The sequence below is a fragment of the Tursiops truncatus genome, chromosome 5 (assembly GCF_011762595.2).
Source record: "Tursiops truncatus isolate mTurTru1 chromosome 5, mTurTru1.mat.Y, whole genome shotgun sequence".
Classification (NCBI taxonomy): Eukaryota; Metazoa; Chordata; class Mammalia; order Artiodactyla; family Delphinidae; genus Tursiops; species Tursiops truncatus.
This window is the reverse complement of record NC_047038.1, coordinates 99,080,697-99,101,128: the sequence shown is the minus strand read 5'-3', so window position 1 is coordinate 99,101,128 and position 20,432 is coordinate 99,080,697. Positions and strand designations below refer to the sequence as shown.

General features: G+C 38.1%; 1 protein-coding gene across 1 annotated transcript; it reads right to left on the bottom strand.

Moving 5' to 3' along the window:
- Window positions 1–10,459: 10,459 nt before the first annotated feature.
- LOC109549563 (coiled-coil domain-containing protein 62) lies at window positions 10,460–11,317 on the bottom strand. The gene has a single exon (XM_019932651.3). The coding sequence runs from the start codon at window positions 11,243–11,245 to the stop codon at window positions 10,460–10,462; it is 786 nt and encodes a 261-aa protein (XP_019788210.2). The 5' UTR covers window positions 11,246–11,317.
- Between the last annotated feature and the right edge of the window lie 9,115 nt (window positions 11,318–20,432).

The window sequence follows — 20,432 nt, the reverse complement described above, 5'->3', positions numbered from 1 at the left end:
ATAATTAACATGTTATATTTTATGTTATTTTATTTTACCAACATAAAAAATTGGGAAAGAATGTAATATCAGGAAAGGGAGTGGACCTGGGATGGAGCAGAGAGTAGTCAAAAGAGTGAGACACTGCATATTTTGAAGAAGAAGAGGCAAGAGTCTTCATTGGCCAGAAGAGACTTTATAAAAAAAATTAAAAATTACTCTGAGGGTGTATTAAATAAATATATATGGGTGTACTGTTATCTCCCGTGGGTTATCTTAAAGAGTCTTTAATAAAGTCCAAAAGGTTTGCTGAGGCTTTTTTAAAAACTAGATTCCGTATGAGATAATTAGAGGCTGGTACTTAAGTCTAGGTCCAGGTTGACATATTTTGGAGGGAAGACAAACTTGAGAACAGTGGAGGTCCTGAGAGTGTAAGTACATGGAAAGTAGAAAAAAAATAATAAAGGAAATTAGGAAAACTTTGGACTTCGAAGGTCATGGATTACTGAGTCAGACCTTTGATTTCTAAGGAGTTATATACGCAGTTGCTATTTGGATTACTTGTTGATAAGGATAAGTGGAAAAACTAGAGTTGTTTCCAAGTGTAGGTAAGATATAATGAGAGGATAGAGATGGCATGTAGGGAGGCCCAGAGAAAAATGAGAAGGTCATATTGGGCCACAATGGTGGTAATATCCCGCAGAACAGATGGTAGGGCAGACTATGGATTCATCTTTCAAATTTCGGTTCCCCACCTCATCCTTAATAATTCTTGGGAATATTTCAGCACTCTGTGTTGCAGGTACAGAATTCGAGTGAGGAGACTACACCCTCAGTGTCCAGCTGTCTGAGTCCTCAGTGTGCTTCAAATGATGGAGAGTTGTTGCTTCTTTATGAGAAGAGTTAGTACCTTATAGTTAAGCTTAAGCAGGAGGTTATACAATATTGATTACATTTTATATATACTGTTGGCATGGAGGTTCCTCCTTCTCTTTTCTTGACCATTATGAAATGAATCTATATTTCTCAATATTTGGGTATATCAGATAAATACATTAAATAAAGGAATGTTATATATTGCTCCCTGCATAGTTTGCCTCTTTCTTCTTTCTCTCTTACATTTACTAAATTAGCACAGGGAGAGACCTTGAAATGTTCTAATCAGGAGAGATTAGCACATCATATTTCTAGAGAGGTTGGTTGGACAGAGCAGGGGTCCCATTGAGAATCAAAGCTTGTTTCTACTTGGAAGTGTACCTGTATAGGGTAGATGGCTCCAGGAAACCGCCTAGAATATTCCAATATCCCTGCAGGAGTTCATTAAGAGAGGCAGGATCTGGTACCAGATCAGTGTACTATGACATGTTTGTCAGTCATGTGATGTGAGATTCTCAGAGCCAATCCCATATGGTAGGGCTGACTGCAGAGTGATGCAGAACCTGTGAAAGCCTTTGATTTCATGTTAAAGATGAAGCTCTGATTTGGGGGAGAATTTTCTTACCTGACTGAATGTCATCCTTCTGTGGGGATGAGATTCTGTGCTTTTCCTCTGTTGATGACCACTGACTGAAAATCATTAGAGGATCATGTCTAGACAGCATTCTTTATTTAATTTCTTAAAGAAGAAAACATAGAAAACATTTTTATCCACTTTCAAATTGAGGATCAAGGGGAATGACATCAGTGAAAATATGCGAGTAGGGAGCTTTGGCTTGTTTCCAGCCCCAGAAACACTGACATACGTGGTAAAACCTGTCAAAATTATCTTATCAACCCATGTAGGTTTTCTTTTCTTTTTGCCATGTAGATTTATCATTTATTGAAACTTTACTTACTACAGGATGTGGAGAATTAACAGGGAAGTAGAAACTGTGTTTCCTGATGAGAGAATCACTAAGTCACATTAGCTGTTTTGAGTTTTTGTCTTACTCACCATGACCATAATTAAACAAACAAACAAAAAAAAACATTTTGTTTTTTTTTGTAAGTCAGTTCCGACATTTCATAGTTAAAGACAAGGTAAAAGATACAGACTTAGATTTACCAGAATTGAGTATAATTTTGATTGTACCTGTGTTGAATATATGAGCATGACCTGCTACAAAACTTCATTATACTTATTGCCACAACTGACAAATTCCCTTTTTCCTCTCCTGGTATGTTACATGTAAGGAATGCATAGGTCACTAACCCCAGTTGGTCAGAGGTAAACTCTGCCACATGGATTACTGCACGTTTTCCTGCTGGAAGACCACACATTCTCGAGTATCATGCCTGCAGAGTATCTGGGCTCTTCTTTTTTCTGGCTAAAGGTTTGCTAATCACCTAATTTTATGAGAAATATACAAATTGTATTTGCATATTCTTCAGGTTTTTATTTATCTATTCTCTTTCAAGTCCTAAGTGCAAATATTAAAGTGATTTCCAAGAGGGTGGTAAATAATACAGCTACATTTATGCTCCAAAATTAGCAATAAATCATAATACAATTGTAAATGCATTATTGTGTGATTAATATGTAGATACTTATGTAAATGCAATTTTAGTAATGCTCTGTGGAGAGCTTCAGAATGTAGGTATTAGAAAAAAAAGAAGGAGTTCCTGAAACAATCAGGGAATTATAGAGAAGTCTTTGTGTCTATAATTATCAATCTGAAATAAAGCATTTTCTCAGAAATAAACTAGGCATAAAATTGTAGGAAAAAGCTACATGAAATGAAACAGCATGTGAGACGGCCATACAAGAAAAAGAATATTCTCAGAGAATAATGAACAGTGTGGAGTTCAGCAGAAGGCTAATACAGATTCAGAGAATAAATCTTTGGAGAGCCTAATTATGAGTTCCTCATATTTCATTTTGGAGAGATCTTTGGTAGTCATTTGAAGTATTATGTTATACGGTGACATTAACATACTCAAATACTTTCGTTTAGAATGACCAGTTAGAACCAGAATAAATGAAAAGGAACACAAAATTATGTTTTTGTTGATTTTTAAAGACCTCAGGTGAGTGTTGATAATTTAAAAATACATGATGTCTTGAATAAAGTTCCCTGGAATTTGAGATCTGTACAAAAGCATTTCTTTTCTGTAATGCTAGGATGCTAATTGGACATTTTTGCAAGAAAGAGATTTCAGGGTGCAAATCTCGTGTCTCTAAGTTGGCAAGTCAGTTCATGGTGGAACCTTCTATTAAACCTGTGTGAGTGGAGAAATATTTCTTTGGAAGGAAGAGGTCACAAATCCGTTTTTAATACAGTTAGTGGTTTGTAGTATATAGAATGAGCAAAATGGCTACTTCTGAACTTTACGAAAAAAATAATATAGTTTTTCTGCCTTTATATTCTGAAGCTGATGTAAAATATCAAAAATTCTTTATTTTGAAAAACAATGTAATCAATTTGACATAATTTATATATTGAACCTGTGGTACGCACACACAATCAAATTAATTAAAACATTTTTTTGCATTAAAAAATATTTTCAAGTGTAGTTGATTTACAATGTTGTGGGGTTTTTAAATACACGTTTATTGGAGTATAATTGCTTTTTAACATTGTGTTAGTTTCTGCTTTAAAACAAAGTGAATCAGCTCTATGTATACATATATTCACCATATCCCCCGCTCTTGAGCCTCCCTCCACCTTCCCTATCCCACCCCTCTAGGGGGACACAAAGCACCGAGCTGATCTCCCTATACTATGTGGCAACTTACCACTAGCTATTTTACATTTGGTAGTGTATATAAGTCAGTGCTACTCTCTCACTACGTCCCCGTCTCCCCTTCCCTCCCATGTCCTTAAGTCCGTTCTCTACATCTGTGTCTTTAGTCCTGCCCTGTCACTAGGTTCGTCAGTACCATTTTTCTACATTCCATATATATGTGTCCACTTACTTTTACATTGTGAAAGTTGGGTCTAGCCTTGAACCGATGAAACCAGCCATGGCTGGCATTAAAAGATGTGTCCTCTGATTCCTTGCCATGTTTCTTCTTCAAGTCTTCATAAAGGCTTTTTAGCTTTCTCTTGAATCAGCATTAAGCTGAGCAGGACATTGATCCTACATCCATACACTGAGAAGTTTCTGCATCTCCATCACTTTTCCATGCTTCTTCGATATTTTGTCAACATCATCGGCACTGCAGACTTCACATGTTCCATGATCTTGTCCTTGTTCTTTAGAATCGTGCCAATGATTGAATGATTCATGTTATAAAAATGAGCGATGTCTAACATCTTTTTGCTTCACTCCACTCTTTCAATTATTTTCAATTTTGTTTCCATCATTATCGCGTGGTGCTTCTTAGCAGTACTAGCTACATCACCGCTGCTTTAATGCTTGCCTCCAGACATCTTGGGCTTGAAATAAAGGTACTGTATTACTGTACTCTACACAGTACTGTAAACTACACAAAAGCACAACCACTTATAGAGGATGCACACACATGACAATGTATGCCAGCCAGACACATGAACTAACTTACATGACTGGACATGTGAATGGACGTTTGAATCTTTGAAAGTTTGCAACTTGAAGGTTTATATGTAGGTGACTTACTGTATTTGTACTGCCTAGGGAGAACTACCTAGGAAAACTGTGGTATGATTTATGTCGGAGAATGTTTTGCTTATGTTCTCTTCTAGGAGTTTTAAGGTGTCCTATCTTATATTTAAGCATATAAGCCGTTTTGAGTTTATTGTTGTGTATGGTGTGAGGGTATGTTCTTATTTCACTGATTTGCATATGGCTGTCCAACTTTCAAAACACCACTTGCTGAAGAGACTGTCTTTTCCCCTTTGTATATTCTTGCCTCCTTTTTCGAAGGTTAATTGACCATAGGTGTGTGGGTTTATTTCTGGGCTCTCTATTCTAGTCCATTGATCCATATATCTCCTTCTGTGCCAATACCTTGTGGTTTTGCTTACTGTAACTTTATAGTATTGTCTGAAGTCAGGGAGGGTTATGCCTCCTGCTTTGTTCTTTTTCTTCAGGATTGTGTTGACTATTCTGGCTTTTATGGTTCCATATACATTTTAGGATTATTTGTTCTAGTTCTGGGGAAAATGTCATGGGTAATTTGATAGGGATCACATTAAACCTGTAGATTGCCCTGGGTAGTATGGCCATTTTAACACTATTATATCTTGCCGTCCAAGAGCGTGGGATGTCTTTCCATTTCTTTGAATCATCTTCAATTTACTTTATTAATGTTTTATAGTTCTCAGCTTATAATTCTTTCACCTCCTTGGTGAGGTTTACTCCTAAGCATTTTATTTTTTTGATGCCATTTTAAAAGGGATTGCTTGTTTACATTCACTTCCTGATATTTCATTGTTAGTGTAAAGAAATGAAACCAGGGACTTCCCTGGTGGCTCCACGGTTGAGAATACACCTGCCAATACAGGGGACATGGGTTCAAGCCTTAGTCCAGGAAGATCCCACATGCTGTGGGTCAACTAAACCTGTGCACCACAACTACTTAGCCTGCACTCTAGAGCCCATGAGCCACAACTACTGAGCCCATGTGCCACAACTACTGAAGCCCGTCTCCTAGTGCCTGTGCTCTGCAACAAGAGAAGCCACTGCAATGAGAAACCTGCGCACCGCAAGGAAGAGTAGCCCCCACAGGCCACAACTAGAGAAAGCCCGTGTGCAGCAATGAAGACCCAATGCAGCCAAAATAAATTAAAAAAAAAAGAAAGAAATGCAACCAATTTATGTATGTTAATCTTGTATCCTGCAACTTTGGTGAATTTGTTTATCAGTTCTAGTTGTTCTTTGTGGAATTCTTAGGGTTTCTTTTATATGTATTATCATGTCATCTGCATATAGTGTCAATTTTACCTCTTCCCTTTCAATTTGGTTAGAATTTATTTCTTTTTCTTGTCTGACTGTTGTGGCTAGGACTTCCAATACTATGTTGAAGAGAAGAGGTGAGAGTGGGCATCCTCTTGTTCCAGATTTTAGCAGGAAGGCTTTCAGCTTATGAATATTGAGTATTATATTGGCTGTGGGTTTGTCATAAATAGCTTTTATTATGTTGAGATATGTTCCCTCTATACCCCCTTTGGTATGCGTTTTTTACCATGAATGGCTGTTGAGGTTTTTCAAATGCTTTTTTCGGCATCTATTGAGATGATCATTTGTTTTTTGCTTTTCCTTTGTTGATAGGGTGTATCTCTTTGATTGATTTGCATATGTTGAAACAACTTTGTGATCCTGGGGTGAATCAAATTTGGCCATGGTGTATGATCTTGTTATGTGTTGTCAGATTCAGTTTTCTAATATTCTGTTGAGAATTTTTGGATCTATATTTATCAAAGATATTGGCCTGTAATTTTATTTTTTGGTAGTGTCTTTCTCTGTGTGTTTTTTTTTTTTTTTTTTGTGGTACACGGACCTCTCACTGTTGTGGCCTCTCCCGTCGTGGAGCACAGGTTCCGGACATGCAGGCTCAGTGGCCATGGCTCATGGGCCCAGCCACTCTGCGACACGTGGGATCCTCCTGGACTGGGGCATGAACCAACGTCCCCTGCAACAGCAGGCGGACTCTCAACCACTGCGCCACCAGGGAAGCCCTCTGTGTTTTTTTTTTTAAGTCTTTATTGAATTTGTTACAATATTGCTTCTGTTTTATGTTTTGGTTTCTTGTTTCTGAGGTATATGGGATCTTACCTCCCCGACCAGGGATTGAACCTGCCCCTCCCTGCACTGGAAGGCAAAATCTTAACTGCTGGACTGCCAGAAAAGTCCCCATCTGGTTTTGTTTGTTTGTTTTTAATAAATTTATTTATTTTTGGCTGCATTGGGTGTTTGTTGCTGTGCACAGGCTTTCTCTAGTTGCGGTGAGCGAGGGCTACTCTTTGTTGTGGTGCACAGGTTTCTCATTTTGGTGGCTTCTCTGTTGCTGAGCATGGTCTCTAGGCACACGAGATTCAGTAGTTGTGGCTTTCAGGCTCAGTAGTTGTGGCTCCTGAGCTCAAGAGCGCAGACTCAGTAGTTGTGGTGCACAGGCTTAGTTGCTAACGAGCATATGTGATGTTCATGGACCAGGGCTCGAACCCGTGTATCCTGCATTGGCAGGTGTATTCTTAACCATTGTGCCATCAGGGAAGTCCCCCACCTATGGTTTTGATAGCAGGATGATGGTGACTTCATAGAATGTCTTTGGAAGTATTCCTTACTCTTCAATATTTTGGAAGCGTTTGAGAAGAATCAGTGTAGGTTCGTCTTTGTATATTTGGTAGAATTTGCCTGTGAAACCATCTGATCCTGGACTTTTATTGGTAGGGAGTTTTTTAAAATTACAGATTCGATTTCACTTTTAGTGATCAGTCTGTTCAAGCTATCTATTTCTTCTTGATTCACTTTTTGTTGGCTGTAAGAAAACAACATACATTTTTAGATTATGTTAGCACCTAAATATTTGCCATGTATTAGACCACAAGAAAGCAAAGAAAAAAGTAGTAAAATATTTTTTCATATAGAAAAAGTATTGAAATATTATTTGAGAAATTGGGATAATAATACTAATTATAATAATGACAAACTGTTCTGAACTTAAAGACTACTTTCTCTAAGATGCATACTATATGCTAATTGTTTTATTGTTTTTAAATCCATGGAATGTAGTCTCCTTTTTAATTTAATTCTTTTATTTTACCTGTATATTGTTAAAAACAATTTAGTTGCACATAATATAAAAAATTACACTTTAATAGGAGATATTAATCCATTTACATTTAGTATAGTACTGAAAATACTTAGGTTTAGAGTTACCATGTTATTGTGTGCTCTCTTTTATTTATTTAAATGATTTAATTTTGTTTTTTTAAAAATAAATAATTTATTTATTTTTAATGTCTTTATTGGAGTGTAATTGCTGTACAATGGTGTGTTAGTTTCTGCTTTATAACAAAGTAAATCAGTTATACATATACATATATCCTCATATCTCCTCCCTCTTGCATCTCCCTCCCACCCTCCCTGTCCTACCTCTCTAGGTGGTGACAAAGCACCAAGCAGATCTCCCTGTGCTATGTGGCTGTTTCCCACTAGCTATCTGTTTTACATTTGGTAGTATATATAAGTCCATGCCACTCGCTCACTTCATCCCAGCTTACCCTTCCCCCTCCCTGTGTCCTCAAGCCCATTCTCTATGTCTGCGTCTTTATTCCTGTCCTGCCGGTAGGTTCTTCACAACCGTTTTCTTTTCATTTTTTTAGATTCCATATAAATGTATTAGCATACAGTATTTGTTTTTCTCTTTCTGACTTACTTCATTCTGTATGACAGACTCTAGGTCCATCCACCTCACTACAAATAACTCAATTTCATTTCTTTTTATGGCTAAGTAATGTTCCATTGTATATTGAAGATGTGCGACATCTTCTTTATCCATTCATTGGTTGATGGACACTTAGATGGCTTCCATGTCTGGGTTATTGTAAATAGAGCAGCAATGAACATTGTGGAACATGACTGTTTTTGAATTATGGTTTCTCAACGTATATGCCCAGTAGCAGGATTTTTAGATTTTAGGGAACCTCCATACTGTTCTGCATAGTGGCTGTATCAATTTACATTCCCACCAACAGTGCAAGAGTGTTGCCTTTTCTCCACACCTCTGCAGCATTTATAGTTTGTAGATTTGTTTTGATGATGCCCATTCTTATCTGTGTAATGTGATACCTCATTGTAGTTTTGATTTGCATTGATCTAATGATTAGTGATGAGCATTCTTTCATGCGTTTGTTGGCAATCTGTATATCTTCTTTGGAGACACCTCTATTTAGTTCTTCTGCCCATTTATGGATTGAGTTGTTTGTTTCTTTGATATTGAGCTGCATAAGCTGCTTGTAAAGTTTGGAGATTAATCCTTTGTCAGTTGCTTCATTGGCAAATACTTTCTCCTATTCTGAGTGTTGTCTTTTTGTCTTGTTTTTGTTTTCCTTTTGCTGTGCAAAAGCTTTTAAGTTTCATTAGTCCCATTTTTATTTATTTATTTATTTTCATAAAATGGATTTATTAGAGTATTATCTAACAAATTACATATACTTTACCTAGTAATACATAATAGAACATATGAGTAAAAACAGATGAACCAAAAAAAAAGGAGATTATTAAAATGTTCTGTAAATGTTTTTCCTTCCTCTGACCTCGCACATTTTATTCACAGCATCTGTAGAGCACTAAACTCTCTTTGGGCCTATGAGCTTCTTAGTCACTAGCAGAGTGCCTGGCACACAGATGCTGATCCAAAGATTGCGGGAATTCCACTATAAGGCTACAAACATATGTATATCTTTGTGTAGATGTACAAATATATGTATATCTTTATGTAAGTATCTGTAACAATGTAAGACATAATTACTTTGAGACACAGGAATCCTAGAAATAATGGAAATAGTGACCTCTAGTGGTAGGAAACTGCATTTCCCCAATCTTTAATCACATGAGATTAAAATTAAAAATTTCATTTTATTTGAAAAAAATGTAATATAATACTGTATTCTGCCCTTTAACTTATAGAAATGTAGTCTCTTCCTAGCAGGAAGGACATTGAGAGTAGGTATGAGTAGACCCAAACATGTTCACTTAGTTAATTAAATTCTTTTTTCTTTTGACCATACCACATGGCATGCGGGATCTTAGTTCCCTGACCAGGGATCGAACCTGCGCCCCCTGCAGTGGAAGCGCGGAGTCCTAACCACTGGATCTCCAGGGAAGTCCCAGTTCATTTAATTTCTATTTGGAACTTTACCTCCAAACCTATGATTTTCTTCATACAAACCACCAAAATTAAAGTCTAACAAAACCTTCTTGGCTGTCAGGGCCATATATAGATAAGCTCTAAATATCAGTGATTCTCAGTTGGGAGCAGAGAAAGGAGAGGCTAGAAACTCTGACACACTGGGGTGGGTTGGGGTTAGAGTGTAGGAGAACATGGCGGTGAGGGAGAGTGGGGAGTGCCACTTTTATGTTTATCAGAAGGGGGCCTAAGTTACACTTTATTGACAAACTTGCTTTTAAGTCATGAAAAATTCATCCCCAACATTATTATTTTGCGGTCGTACTGATGTAACAAAACACATGAGTATTTTCCAACTGTAATAACTACAGGTGATCTATTTGCAAAATTGAAAAACTGTTGAACTCCTAATTTTTATCTAGTATTTGCAAATACTTGGCTCAAAAGATTCTTTCTTATTGAATTTTTAAGCACAAGTACTATGTTTTTAGTGAGCTAGTATAGCCATGCACTCAAGCTAGAAGGGAGAGCAGCTCCTCATTTTACAGAAGAGGAAACAGAGTGAACTGGGAGGCACGATAACAGCTTTAAAATTCCCTGCCTGGTCCCTCCTCATTTCTCAAAGGGTGTTAAAATAAATTAATTAAATACATAAAGTATTTTGAGAGAGGTACAATTCATTTAGCCCATCATGGTAGTATCGTAGAACGTTCAGGTTACTTAAACTAATCATCTATTTTTACCAGCAAAAACCAATTCATCATGCAGGCAACTTTTCTCTTGCTTGAGGCGAATGATCTCTTCTCGTTGTCCATTATTTTCTGTTGTCTTTTCATTTAGATCCTCTTTTAGCTTATTGACTTCAAGCTTAAGTGCCTTCAATTTCTGCTTATAATCTTGCTTTTCTTTCACAACACAGGTCTCCACCATCTTAGCATCGCGTAAGGCATGCTCTAACAATTTAAATTTACCCGAACAGTCAGCAATGTGATTGACTGCCTCGATAATATCTTTGTCCTTCAGCTTTATCATGGTGGTGAGAGCCTGTTCTCGAGCTTGCAATTGTCCCACTTGAGCAGAAAGTTCCACTAATGTGTTGCTGAGATTTTCGTTTCTAGCCTCAAGGTTTTCAGAGAGGAGAGTGGAATGGGTTGCCTTTTGGGCCATTTCTTGAAGCTGTAGTTGAGTCTTTTGAAGAGTACTCTGGCATTCAATTTGATTCGATTCAAGGGTTTTTACTTTCTTTGTGAGTGACCTGATTATTTCAGTTCTTTTATGTAGTTCACCTTCTAATTTGCTGCAACGTTCTTCCAAAGTCAACACTTTCTGCCGATCCTCTTCCCATGAAAGAAGTTGTCTTTGATGTACTGCAACCATATCATTGAGCTCTCTATCTCGATCTTTTAATTCTCCAATGAGCAGCTGTAGCTCTCTCCGTTGCTTCTCGATAGTGGAAATCTCAACTTCTGACCCAATGTTCTGGCGCCCGGCCAGGAAGGAGGCCGAAGGGTTCATAGGTGTTTCCTCTGCCCCCGGAGAGAGTCGGTGTGCGCAGCGTCACCCTAGAAACACCATCGGCGTGCCTACCCGGAGTGGCGGGGGCGAACCCCGAGCTCCGGAGCCCCGCACCCTCGCTGGCCCAAGCAACCTCGCCCAAACCGCCGGCCCCGCGGAACGCGCCTGAACTCATTAGTCCCATTTTTAAATTTTTGTTTTTATTTCCATTTCTCTAGGAGGTGGGTCAAAAAGGATCTTGCTATGATTGATGTCATAGAGTGTTCTGCTTATGTTTTCCTCTAAGACTTTTATAGTGTCTGGCCTTACATTTAGGTTTTAGTCCATTTTGAGTTTATATTTGTGTATGGTGTTAGGGCATCTTCTAATTTCATTCTTTTTGTAGCTGCCCAGTTTTCCCAGCACCACTTATTGAAGAGGCTGTCTTTTCTCCATTGTATATTCTTGCCTCCTTTATCAAAAATGAGGTGACCATATGTGCGTGGGTTTATCTCTGGGCTTTCTATCCTGTTCCATTGATCTATATTTCTGTTTTTGTGCCAGTACCGTACTGTCTTGATTAATGCAGCTTTGTAGTATAGTCTGAAGTCAGGGAGCCTGATTCCTCCAGCTCTGTTTTTCTTCTCAAGATCGATTTGTCTATTCGGGGTCTTCTGTGTTTCCATACAAATTGTGAATTTTTTTGTTCTAGTTCTCTGAAAAATGCCATTGGTTGTTTGATAGGGATTGCATTGAATCTGTAGATTGCTTTGGGTAGTATAGTCATTTTCACAATGTTGATTCTTCCAATCCTATAACATGGTATATCTCTCCAGCTTTTTGTGTCATGTTTGATTTCTTCCATCAGTGTCTTATACTTTTCTGAGTACAGGTCTTTTGTCTCCCTAGGTAGGCTTATTCCTAGGTATTTTATTTTTTTGTTGCAGTGGTAAGAGAGTGTTTCCATAAGTTCTGTTTCAAATTTTTCTTCTTTAGTGTATAGGAATGAAAGAGATATCTGTGCATTAATGTTGTATCCTGTACCAAATTCATTGATTAGCTCTAGTAGTTTTCTGGTAGCCTCTTTAGGATTCTCTATGTATAGTATCATGTCATCTGCAAACAGTGAGAGCTTCACTTCTTCTTTTCCGATTTGGATTCCTTTTTCTTCTCTGATTCTTGTGGCTAAAACTTCCAAAACTGTGTTAAATTTTAGTGGTGAGAGTGGGAAACCTTGTCTTGTTCCTGATCTTGGTGGAAATGGTTTCAAGTTTTCAGCACTGAGAACGATGTTGGCTGTGGGTTGGTCATATATGGCCTGTATTGTTTTGATGAAAGTTCCCTCTATGCCTACTTTCTGGAGGGTTTTTATCATAAATGGGTGTTTAATTTTGTCAAAAGCTTTTTGTCAAGAGCATTTAATCCATTTACATTTAAGGTAATTATCAATATGTATGTTCCTATTATCATTTTCTTACTTGTTTTGGGTTTGTTATTGTAGGTATTTTCCTTCTCTTGTGTTTTCTGCCTAGAGAAGTTCCTTTAGCATTTGTTGTATAACTGGTTTGTTGGTGCTGAATTCTCTTAGCTTTTGCTTGTCTGTAAAGTTTTTAATTTCTCCGTCAAATCTGAATGAGATCCTTGCTTGGTAGAGTAATCCTGGTTGTAGGTTTTTCCCTTTCATCACTTTAAATATGTCCCGCCAGTTCCTTCTGGCTTGCATAGTTTCTGTTGTAAGATCAGCTCTTAGCCTTATGGGGATTCCCTTGTATGTTATTTGTTGTTTTTCCCTTGCTGCTTTTAATAATTTTTCTTTGTATTTAATTTTTGATAGCTTGATTAATATGTGTCTTGGCATATTTCTCCTTGGATTTATCCTGTATGGGACTCTCTGAGTTTCCTGGACTTGAATAACTTTTTCCTTTCCCATATTAGCAATGTTTTCAATTATAATCTTTTCAAATACTTTCTCAGTCCCTTTCTTTTTCTCTTCTTCTTCTGGGACCCCTATAATTCGAATGTTGTTGTGTTTAATGTTGTCCCAGAGGTGTCTCAGATTGTCCTCAATTCTTTTCATTCTTTTTTCTTCATTCTGCTTTGCAATAGTTATTTCCACTATTTTATCTTCTGGGTCATTTATCCATTCTTCTGCTTCAGTTATTCTCATATTGTTTCCTTCTGGAAAATTTTTAATTCCACTTATTGTGTTGTTCATCATTGTTTGCTTTTTCGTTCCTCTAGGTCCTTGTTAAATGCTTCTTGTATCTTCTCCATTCTAGTTCCAATTTTGGGATCATCTTTACTATCATTACTCTGAACTCTTTTTCAGGTAGACTGCCTATTTCCTCTTCATTTGTTTGGTATGGTGGGGTTTTACCTTGCTCCTTCATCTGCTGTGTGTTTCTCTGTTTTCTCATTTTGCTTAACTTCCTGTGTTTGGGGCCTCCTTTATGCAGGCTGCTGGTTCGTAGTGTCCCGTTGTTTTTGGTGTCTTCCCCCAGTGGCAAAGTTTGGTTCAGTGGGTTGTGTAAGCTTCCTGATGGAGGGTACTAGTGCCTGTGTTCTGGTGGGTTGGGCTGGATCTTTTCTTTCTGGTGGGCAGGTCTGCATCCGGTTGTGGGTTTTGGGGTGTCTGTGACCTTATTGTGATTTTAGGCAGCCTCTCTGATAATGAGTGGGGCTGTGTTCCTGTCTTGCTTGTTGTTTGCCATAGGGTGTCCACCACAGGAGCTTGCTGGTTTTTGAGGGGAGCTGGGTTTTAGCATCGAGATGGAGATCCCTGGGAGAGCATTCGCCTTTTGATATTTCATGGCGCCGGAAGTGTCTGGTACACCAGTGTCCTGAATTTGGCTGTCCCACCTCAGAGGCACAGGCTGACACCTGGCCGGAGCACCAAGACCCTTCAGCCACACAGCTGGAGGTGAGAGCAAGAGGTAACTTTCATACATCTCAAAGACCACCAATGGGATTCACTGACCATTTTCTCTCCAGATGTGAAGAAAACAAAATTCAGTCTTTGGCTAGTCAGCCACCTTGGTAGCCAGCCTCCAAGATGGCCCTAATCATCCCATAATTATCTCCCAATCTTCATGCACCTGTATGACGCCTCGCACTTGAAAAGGGCTGAGTGTTTAACTATTAAGACATTGCAGAAATGACAAAGTGCAGCTTCCAACGGTGGGTCATAAAAGACATTGCAGCTTTTGATTTGTTTTCTCCTAGATCACTCATCCTGGGGTAAGCCAGCTGCCATGTCATGAGGACACTCAAGCAGCCCTAAGGAGAGATCCATGTGGCAAGAAACTGAGGCCTCCAGCTGCAGCCATGTTAGTAAGTCATCTCATAAGTCAAAAGATTTAATTTTATTTATTTTTCATTGTGTTGGGTCTTCGTTGCTGCACAGGGTTTCTCTAGTTGTGTCAAGCGGGGGCTATTCATCATTGTGGTACACGGGCTTCTCCTTGTGGTGGTTTCTCTTCTTGTGGAGTATGGGCTCTAGGTGCATGGGCTTCAGTAGTTGTGTCATGCAGGCTCAATAGTTGTGGCCTGTGGGCTCTAGAGCACAGGGTCAGTAGTTATGGCGCACAGGCTTAGTTGCTCTCTGGCATGTGGGATCTTCCCAGACCAGGGTTTGAACCCCTGTCCCCTGCATTGGCAGGCAAATTCTTATCCACTGTGCCACCAAGGAAGTCCAGTGTTCTCCTTTTTAAACCTAGTCTGTTTTCTTTATTTTCTATCTTAACTATTCTGTATTAAATTAAAAAAATAATACTCCTTTCTACCCCTCCTCTTTGAGTATTATATATGAAGTATGTCTTATTTATTAATCTCAAATTTTCAGCTTGCTTTTAAGAAGTAATCACAATGTCAAGTGTTTAATATCTTTCACTTCCACCTTGAAAAGCATGGATATTAAAGTGCTAATATAATTACCTTTCCTAGTCTATATATTTTACTTTTTGTTATGTATAAAAAACAACTAAAAACATGCACGGTTTGTAAGAAAATGACAAATTTCAGAAAATTCAGAATCTGAATACACTCTATACCTAGCTTCTAGATAAAGACACGGAAAAATTCCAGACCCTCAGAGGCCCCCTGGTCCCATTCTAGTGGCTCCCCTTAAGGTTTACTATTGTTCTGGTATGTAACAAAAAGATCACTTTACCTGTATTTTGTATTTTTTAAAAATGTTATGACACAGTATAACCACTTTTGGACAGGACTATTTTATTACTTATGTTGTTTGTGAATATACTTATACGGTTGCCTGTTGTAACCATGTATTGACACTGTTGCATATTCCATAGTGTAAACATTTAACTACTAAGTAATTTATTCCAATGTGTATTAAAATATGAATGATTTTTAGTTTGTGTCTGTTGAGAATAGCACTAGTATATAAATTCTAGAACTTGAGCTTTGGTGGTATGTGTATAAATTATTGTTCAGCATACATGTAGTAGTAAAATTTTCGAGTCATAGCTTTCTTGTGTTTATCTTTTTATGTACCTCTAAATATTTTCAAAACATTTGTATGAATTTTCATGCTCAGCAGCAGTGAATCAGATTCAAGGATTACACACATTCTTGTCAAACTTGATAATACCTGTCATTTTCATTTGAACTTTGTGGTTCGTGAGTGATAATTCCAAGGATTGCTTTTGTTTCATTTAATTGACTACTAAGAAGCCAAGCATCTTTTGATATGTTTACTTAACATTCTGTACTCTCTTTTTTGAAATATCTTTTGGTATATTTTCCCCATTTTTGCTCTTACATTATCTTCTTATTGAAGACTTTTTTAAAAAACATCTGAAGACTTCTTATTTAGAAGTTTTTTATATATGTTTGATATGAGTTCTTCTCTCTTTCTGTCACTCCTCTTTCTTTAGATGACTGTCAGTTCTTAATAACATCTAATTTTATATTTTCCTCTTTATTTACTTATTTAGTCATATTTCTATTTATTTATGAGCCTCCTTATCTGTAGCAAAGCACATTATTTATTCTAAACCACAAAGATGTTTTGGTTCCTTCAATAAATCTAATTATTAAGCTTTAAATTTAAGTTAACTTTGTAAACTAAATATGTTGTATCATAGTGAAAATTAATTTTTTCTAGGATACCTGAAAGGTTACATTTATTCATAAAATGTTGTATTCAGGGCTTCCCTGGTGGCGCAGTGGTTGAGAGTCCGCCTGCCGATGCAGGGGACACAGGTTCTTGACCTGGTCTGGGAAGATCCCACATGCCGCAGAGCGGCTAGGCCTGTGAGCCATGGCCGCTGAGCCTGCACGTCTGGAGCCTGTGCTCCACAACGGGAGAGGCCACAACAGTGAGAGGTCCACGTACCGCAAAAAAAAAAATGTTGTATTCAACTTTATTTTCATTTGCTCCGACCTCTCATTGATTCACAGAGGTAAACATCACTTCATCCATGGATCTGACTTTTATCTGATGTCTCATGGTCATTCTCACCAATTCTTCTTATCTCCTGAAATCTTCAGCAATCCCATTTTTCGACAAAAGCAAAAACCTTTTTTGGGCCTTTTTCCTCAGAAGATTGATTATTCCCACATTTTAAATGGGACATTGCAATAAGTTAGGAGAAAATGCCAAAAGGGTCTCTCTCTTTTTGTTTTCACATCTTTTATCAGCCTCTGCTTGCACTCTCTGTTCAAAGATTTTTGTACAACACATTGATGGAAGTTGCCAGTTGTTTTTTTCCTTGGGGCAAAAGACAGATTAATTACCTGACAAAAATAATAAAGACAGTGTCTTGCTCTGTTCAAATGTTGGACAGGATTGCTTGCATCCTACTTTAAAAGTTTCAGATGACTGAAGCTTAAGATTCCTAAGCTTTAATCCATACTTACACATGCACAGCATCCAACAGGACTGCTTTACATCACCTCGAGACTTTTGTGTGCAAGTGGAACAGATAAAAATATACAACTATTGCTCTCTGTTTGTTTCATAAAAATTATTTTTTGTCTCATTTAAAACATTTTTTTGTAAAATCCAAAAACGTGCCAGGCTAAAATATTGGAATTTCAAATATGGTAAAATCTAAGACCCTTCAAATTTCTTTCCAGTATTGGTGATGATGGGTGCTATGCGAGATATGACTTCATTAAACAGAATAGGTAAGATTCCCTCACAGGCCTGATTGGAGAATATGAAAATAATCCCTGGAAAAATTTGGACATTCTCTAGTTTTCCAGTATTGGGTAAGATGGTAGTAAGGACCTCTCATTGTCCTATATGTGAATGCAGATCAATTTTGAGAGGTGGGAATAAAACAAGCAGCCTAAATATCCTTTATATTTGTTTGTTGTACTACTAGTAGAAAGAGGAAGGGTCAACATATCACCATGGTTGATATAGGAAATAAGCTGCTTGAAACTACACAGAAATGTACCTGCTTGTATTTTCTGTGCAGTTACTCTCTTTTGGTGTGCCCTGATACCTCCCTCAACTTATGTATCAACTCCAGCAGCATTAATCAGAAATCCAAAAAATATATTCTTTGGAATTATGAGGAAGGGAAGAGTCGAAAACTTTATAGCATGTTTTATATAAATATACACGTCACCATCTTTTTCTATGTGATGCCATGCATGAAAGGTCAGGAGGTTCAGGGGATTCTGGAAGCACCAAGGTCTGTGGGGTTCATCACGGGTGCATTCATGGGCAAGAAAAGAGAAGAGCCTTACCTTGCTCACTTTCTCAATGCCAGTAGCTACAAAAAGAAGAGGACAGCAGACATCTTAGAGAGAAGAGCCAACATTAAATGAAATGTCCTAATTACTCCAGGCAACCTCTCATGATAGCCTCCCACAGCTTCTTGAATCCCTATATACTTGCACAAGGGATCGTGTAATATTACTGGAGCATGTGACTCCAGGTTAACCTTATTGTTGTTGAAAAAAATAAAAACATGTTCAAGTGACAGCGTTTGAAATGGTTTCACAGTGGGAGGGAAACTAATGTAACAATGTAGAAAGAACCCTTTGGATGATTTCATCATGTTTTTATTTTTATTATTTTTGCCGCTTCAGAATCTGTAGTAGTGATTGGTATGTTCCATGATGCAGTCCCGCTTCTTATAAGTTTTAGGTGGAATACCCCATTAGGAAGAAATGCACATAAGGAAGGTTAGTGAGTCAAACTCCTCTGCCCTCTGTCAGCAGTGGGTGCAAAATGATAGAGACCAAGTGCTGTCATCCTTTGATGTGCAAAGTTTTCACTATATGAATGATGGTTTTTTTTGTTTGCAGGTCAGGAGCCTTTCTCAATACCCCTGTTTAAAAAGTATTATCACATGTCTGCCAGAAAGAATTGCTGATGAAACTGGAAAAAATTGAGAGTTATCCTTAACAGTTAAGGGTTTCTCAGCAACATGGATGGACTTAGAGATTGTTATACTGAGTGAAGCAAGTCAGACACAGAAAGACAGACATCATATGATATTGCTTACATGTGGAATCTAAAAAAAATGGTAGAAAATAACTTATTTACAAAACAGAAATAGAGTCATGGATATAGAAAATAAACTTATGGTTACAAGGGGATAAATGGGGGAGTGATAAATTGGGAGAATGGGACTGACATATACACACTACTATATATAAAATAGATAAGTATTGGTATGGACCTGCTGTATAGCACAGGGAACTCTACTCAGTGCTCTGTACTGGCCTATATGGGAAAAGAATCTTAAAAAAAACAAGGGTTTCAGGATTATATAATAAATATATATGTGCAAAACTTTTAACATGAAAGGAAAAATAAATTAACCATGTGGTCCCTGTTATGGTATAAACATTTTGTGCCTCTAATTTTCAAATCTTGAAAACCAGCTCCCTTGTTGATGGTATTAGGAGGTGGAGCTTTTGGGAGATGATTAGGTCACGAGGCCAGAGACCTCAAATATGGGATTAGTGACCTAATAAATGTAGCACACAAAAGATATAATGCCCATTACATCATTTAATTGCAGAGCCAGAAGACCCACATTATGAACCAGAAATTTGGCCCTCACCAGGCACTGTCAGATGGCAACTTGTTTTTTAAATTAATTAATTAATTGGCTAAGTTGGGTCTTGGTTGCGGTGCACAGGCTACTCATTGGGTGGCTTCTCTTTTTGCAGAACATGGGTGCTGGTGTGCGGGCTTCAGTAGTTGTGGCACGTGGGCTCAGTAGTTGTGGCTTGCCAGCTGGAGAATGCTGGTTCAGTATTTCTGGCGCACAGGTGTAGTGGTTTTGCGGCATGTGGGATCTTTTCGGGCCAGAGCTCGAACCTGTTTCCCCTGATTGGCTGGTGAATTCTTAACCACTGCACCACCAGGGAAGCCCTAAATGTGTGACTCCGTTTCTCTTCTTTAATTAGTTCATGTGTAGCCATTTTTAGATTCCACCTCTAAGTGATATCTTATGATGTCTCTTTCTGTCTGACTTATGTCACTGACAATGATCGCCCCTAAGTCCACCCGAGTTGCTGCAACTGGCCTTATTTCATTGATTTCATGGCTCATTAACATTCCACTGTACATAAGTACCACATCTTCTTTATCCGTTTTTCCTTCCAAGTACATTTAGGTTGTATCCAAGTCGAGGCTCTTGTAAACAGAGATGCACTAAAAGTTGGGTTCTCTGTGTCCTGTCGAATTTTGTTTTTCCCAAGACATACGCCCATGAGTGGAAGTGCCATATGCTCTGTAGCTCTGTTTTTTAGATTTTTTAGGAAACACATTTCTCCAGAGTTGCCGTTGGCAATTTACGTTCCTAGCGTCAGCGAAACAGGGCTCCCTTTTCTCCACGCCCTGTCCTGCTTTTCTGGTTTTAACACTTTGTGATGATGGCTGATCTGACTGATGCGAAGTGTTGATTTTCATTGCCCGCCTGTTTGGTTGGCAAAAAAGGGAGTATGCATTTTTCCTGAATATATTCAGAAAAAATGCATACGCCCTTTTTGGCCAAATGGATCATTGGTGTAGTTCAGCTGCTTTTCATGTGCTTTAACTGCGAGTCCAATCTACCTCTTGAAATCCCTCTCCTGCAGTTCTGCCTTGCTTTCAAGTCCTTTTCGATGACTTACCTCACGACATTTTTCGATGATAAATATCCTTTACAACCCTGCCGGTTTGAAAATTGCAGGGCCCTGAGGTGGAGTTTTCATATTTTGTGGGGAACAGGCCACA

Excerpts from the sequence above, each read along its gene's own strand:
- LOC109549563 (XM_019932651.3), bottom strand. The coding sequence starts at position 11,245 with ATGAACCCTTCGGCCTCCTTCCTGGCCGGGCGCCAGAACATTGGGTCA.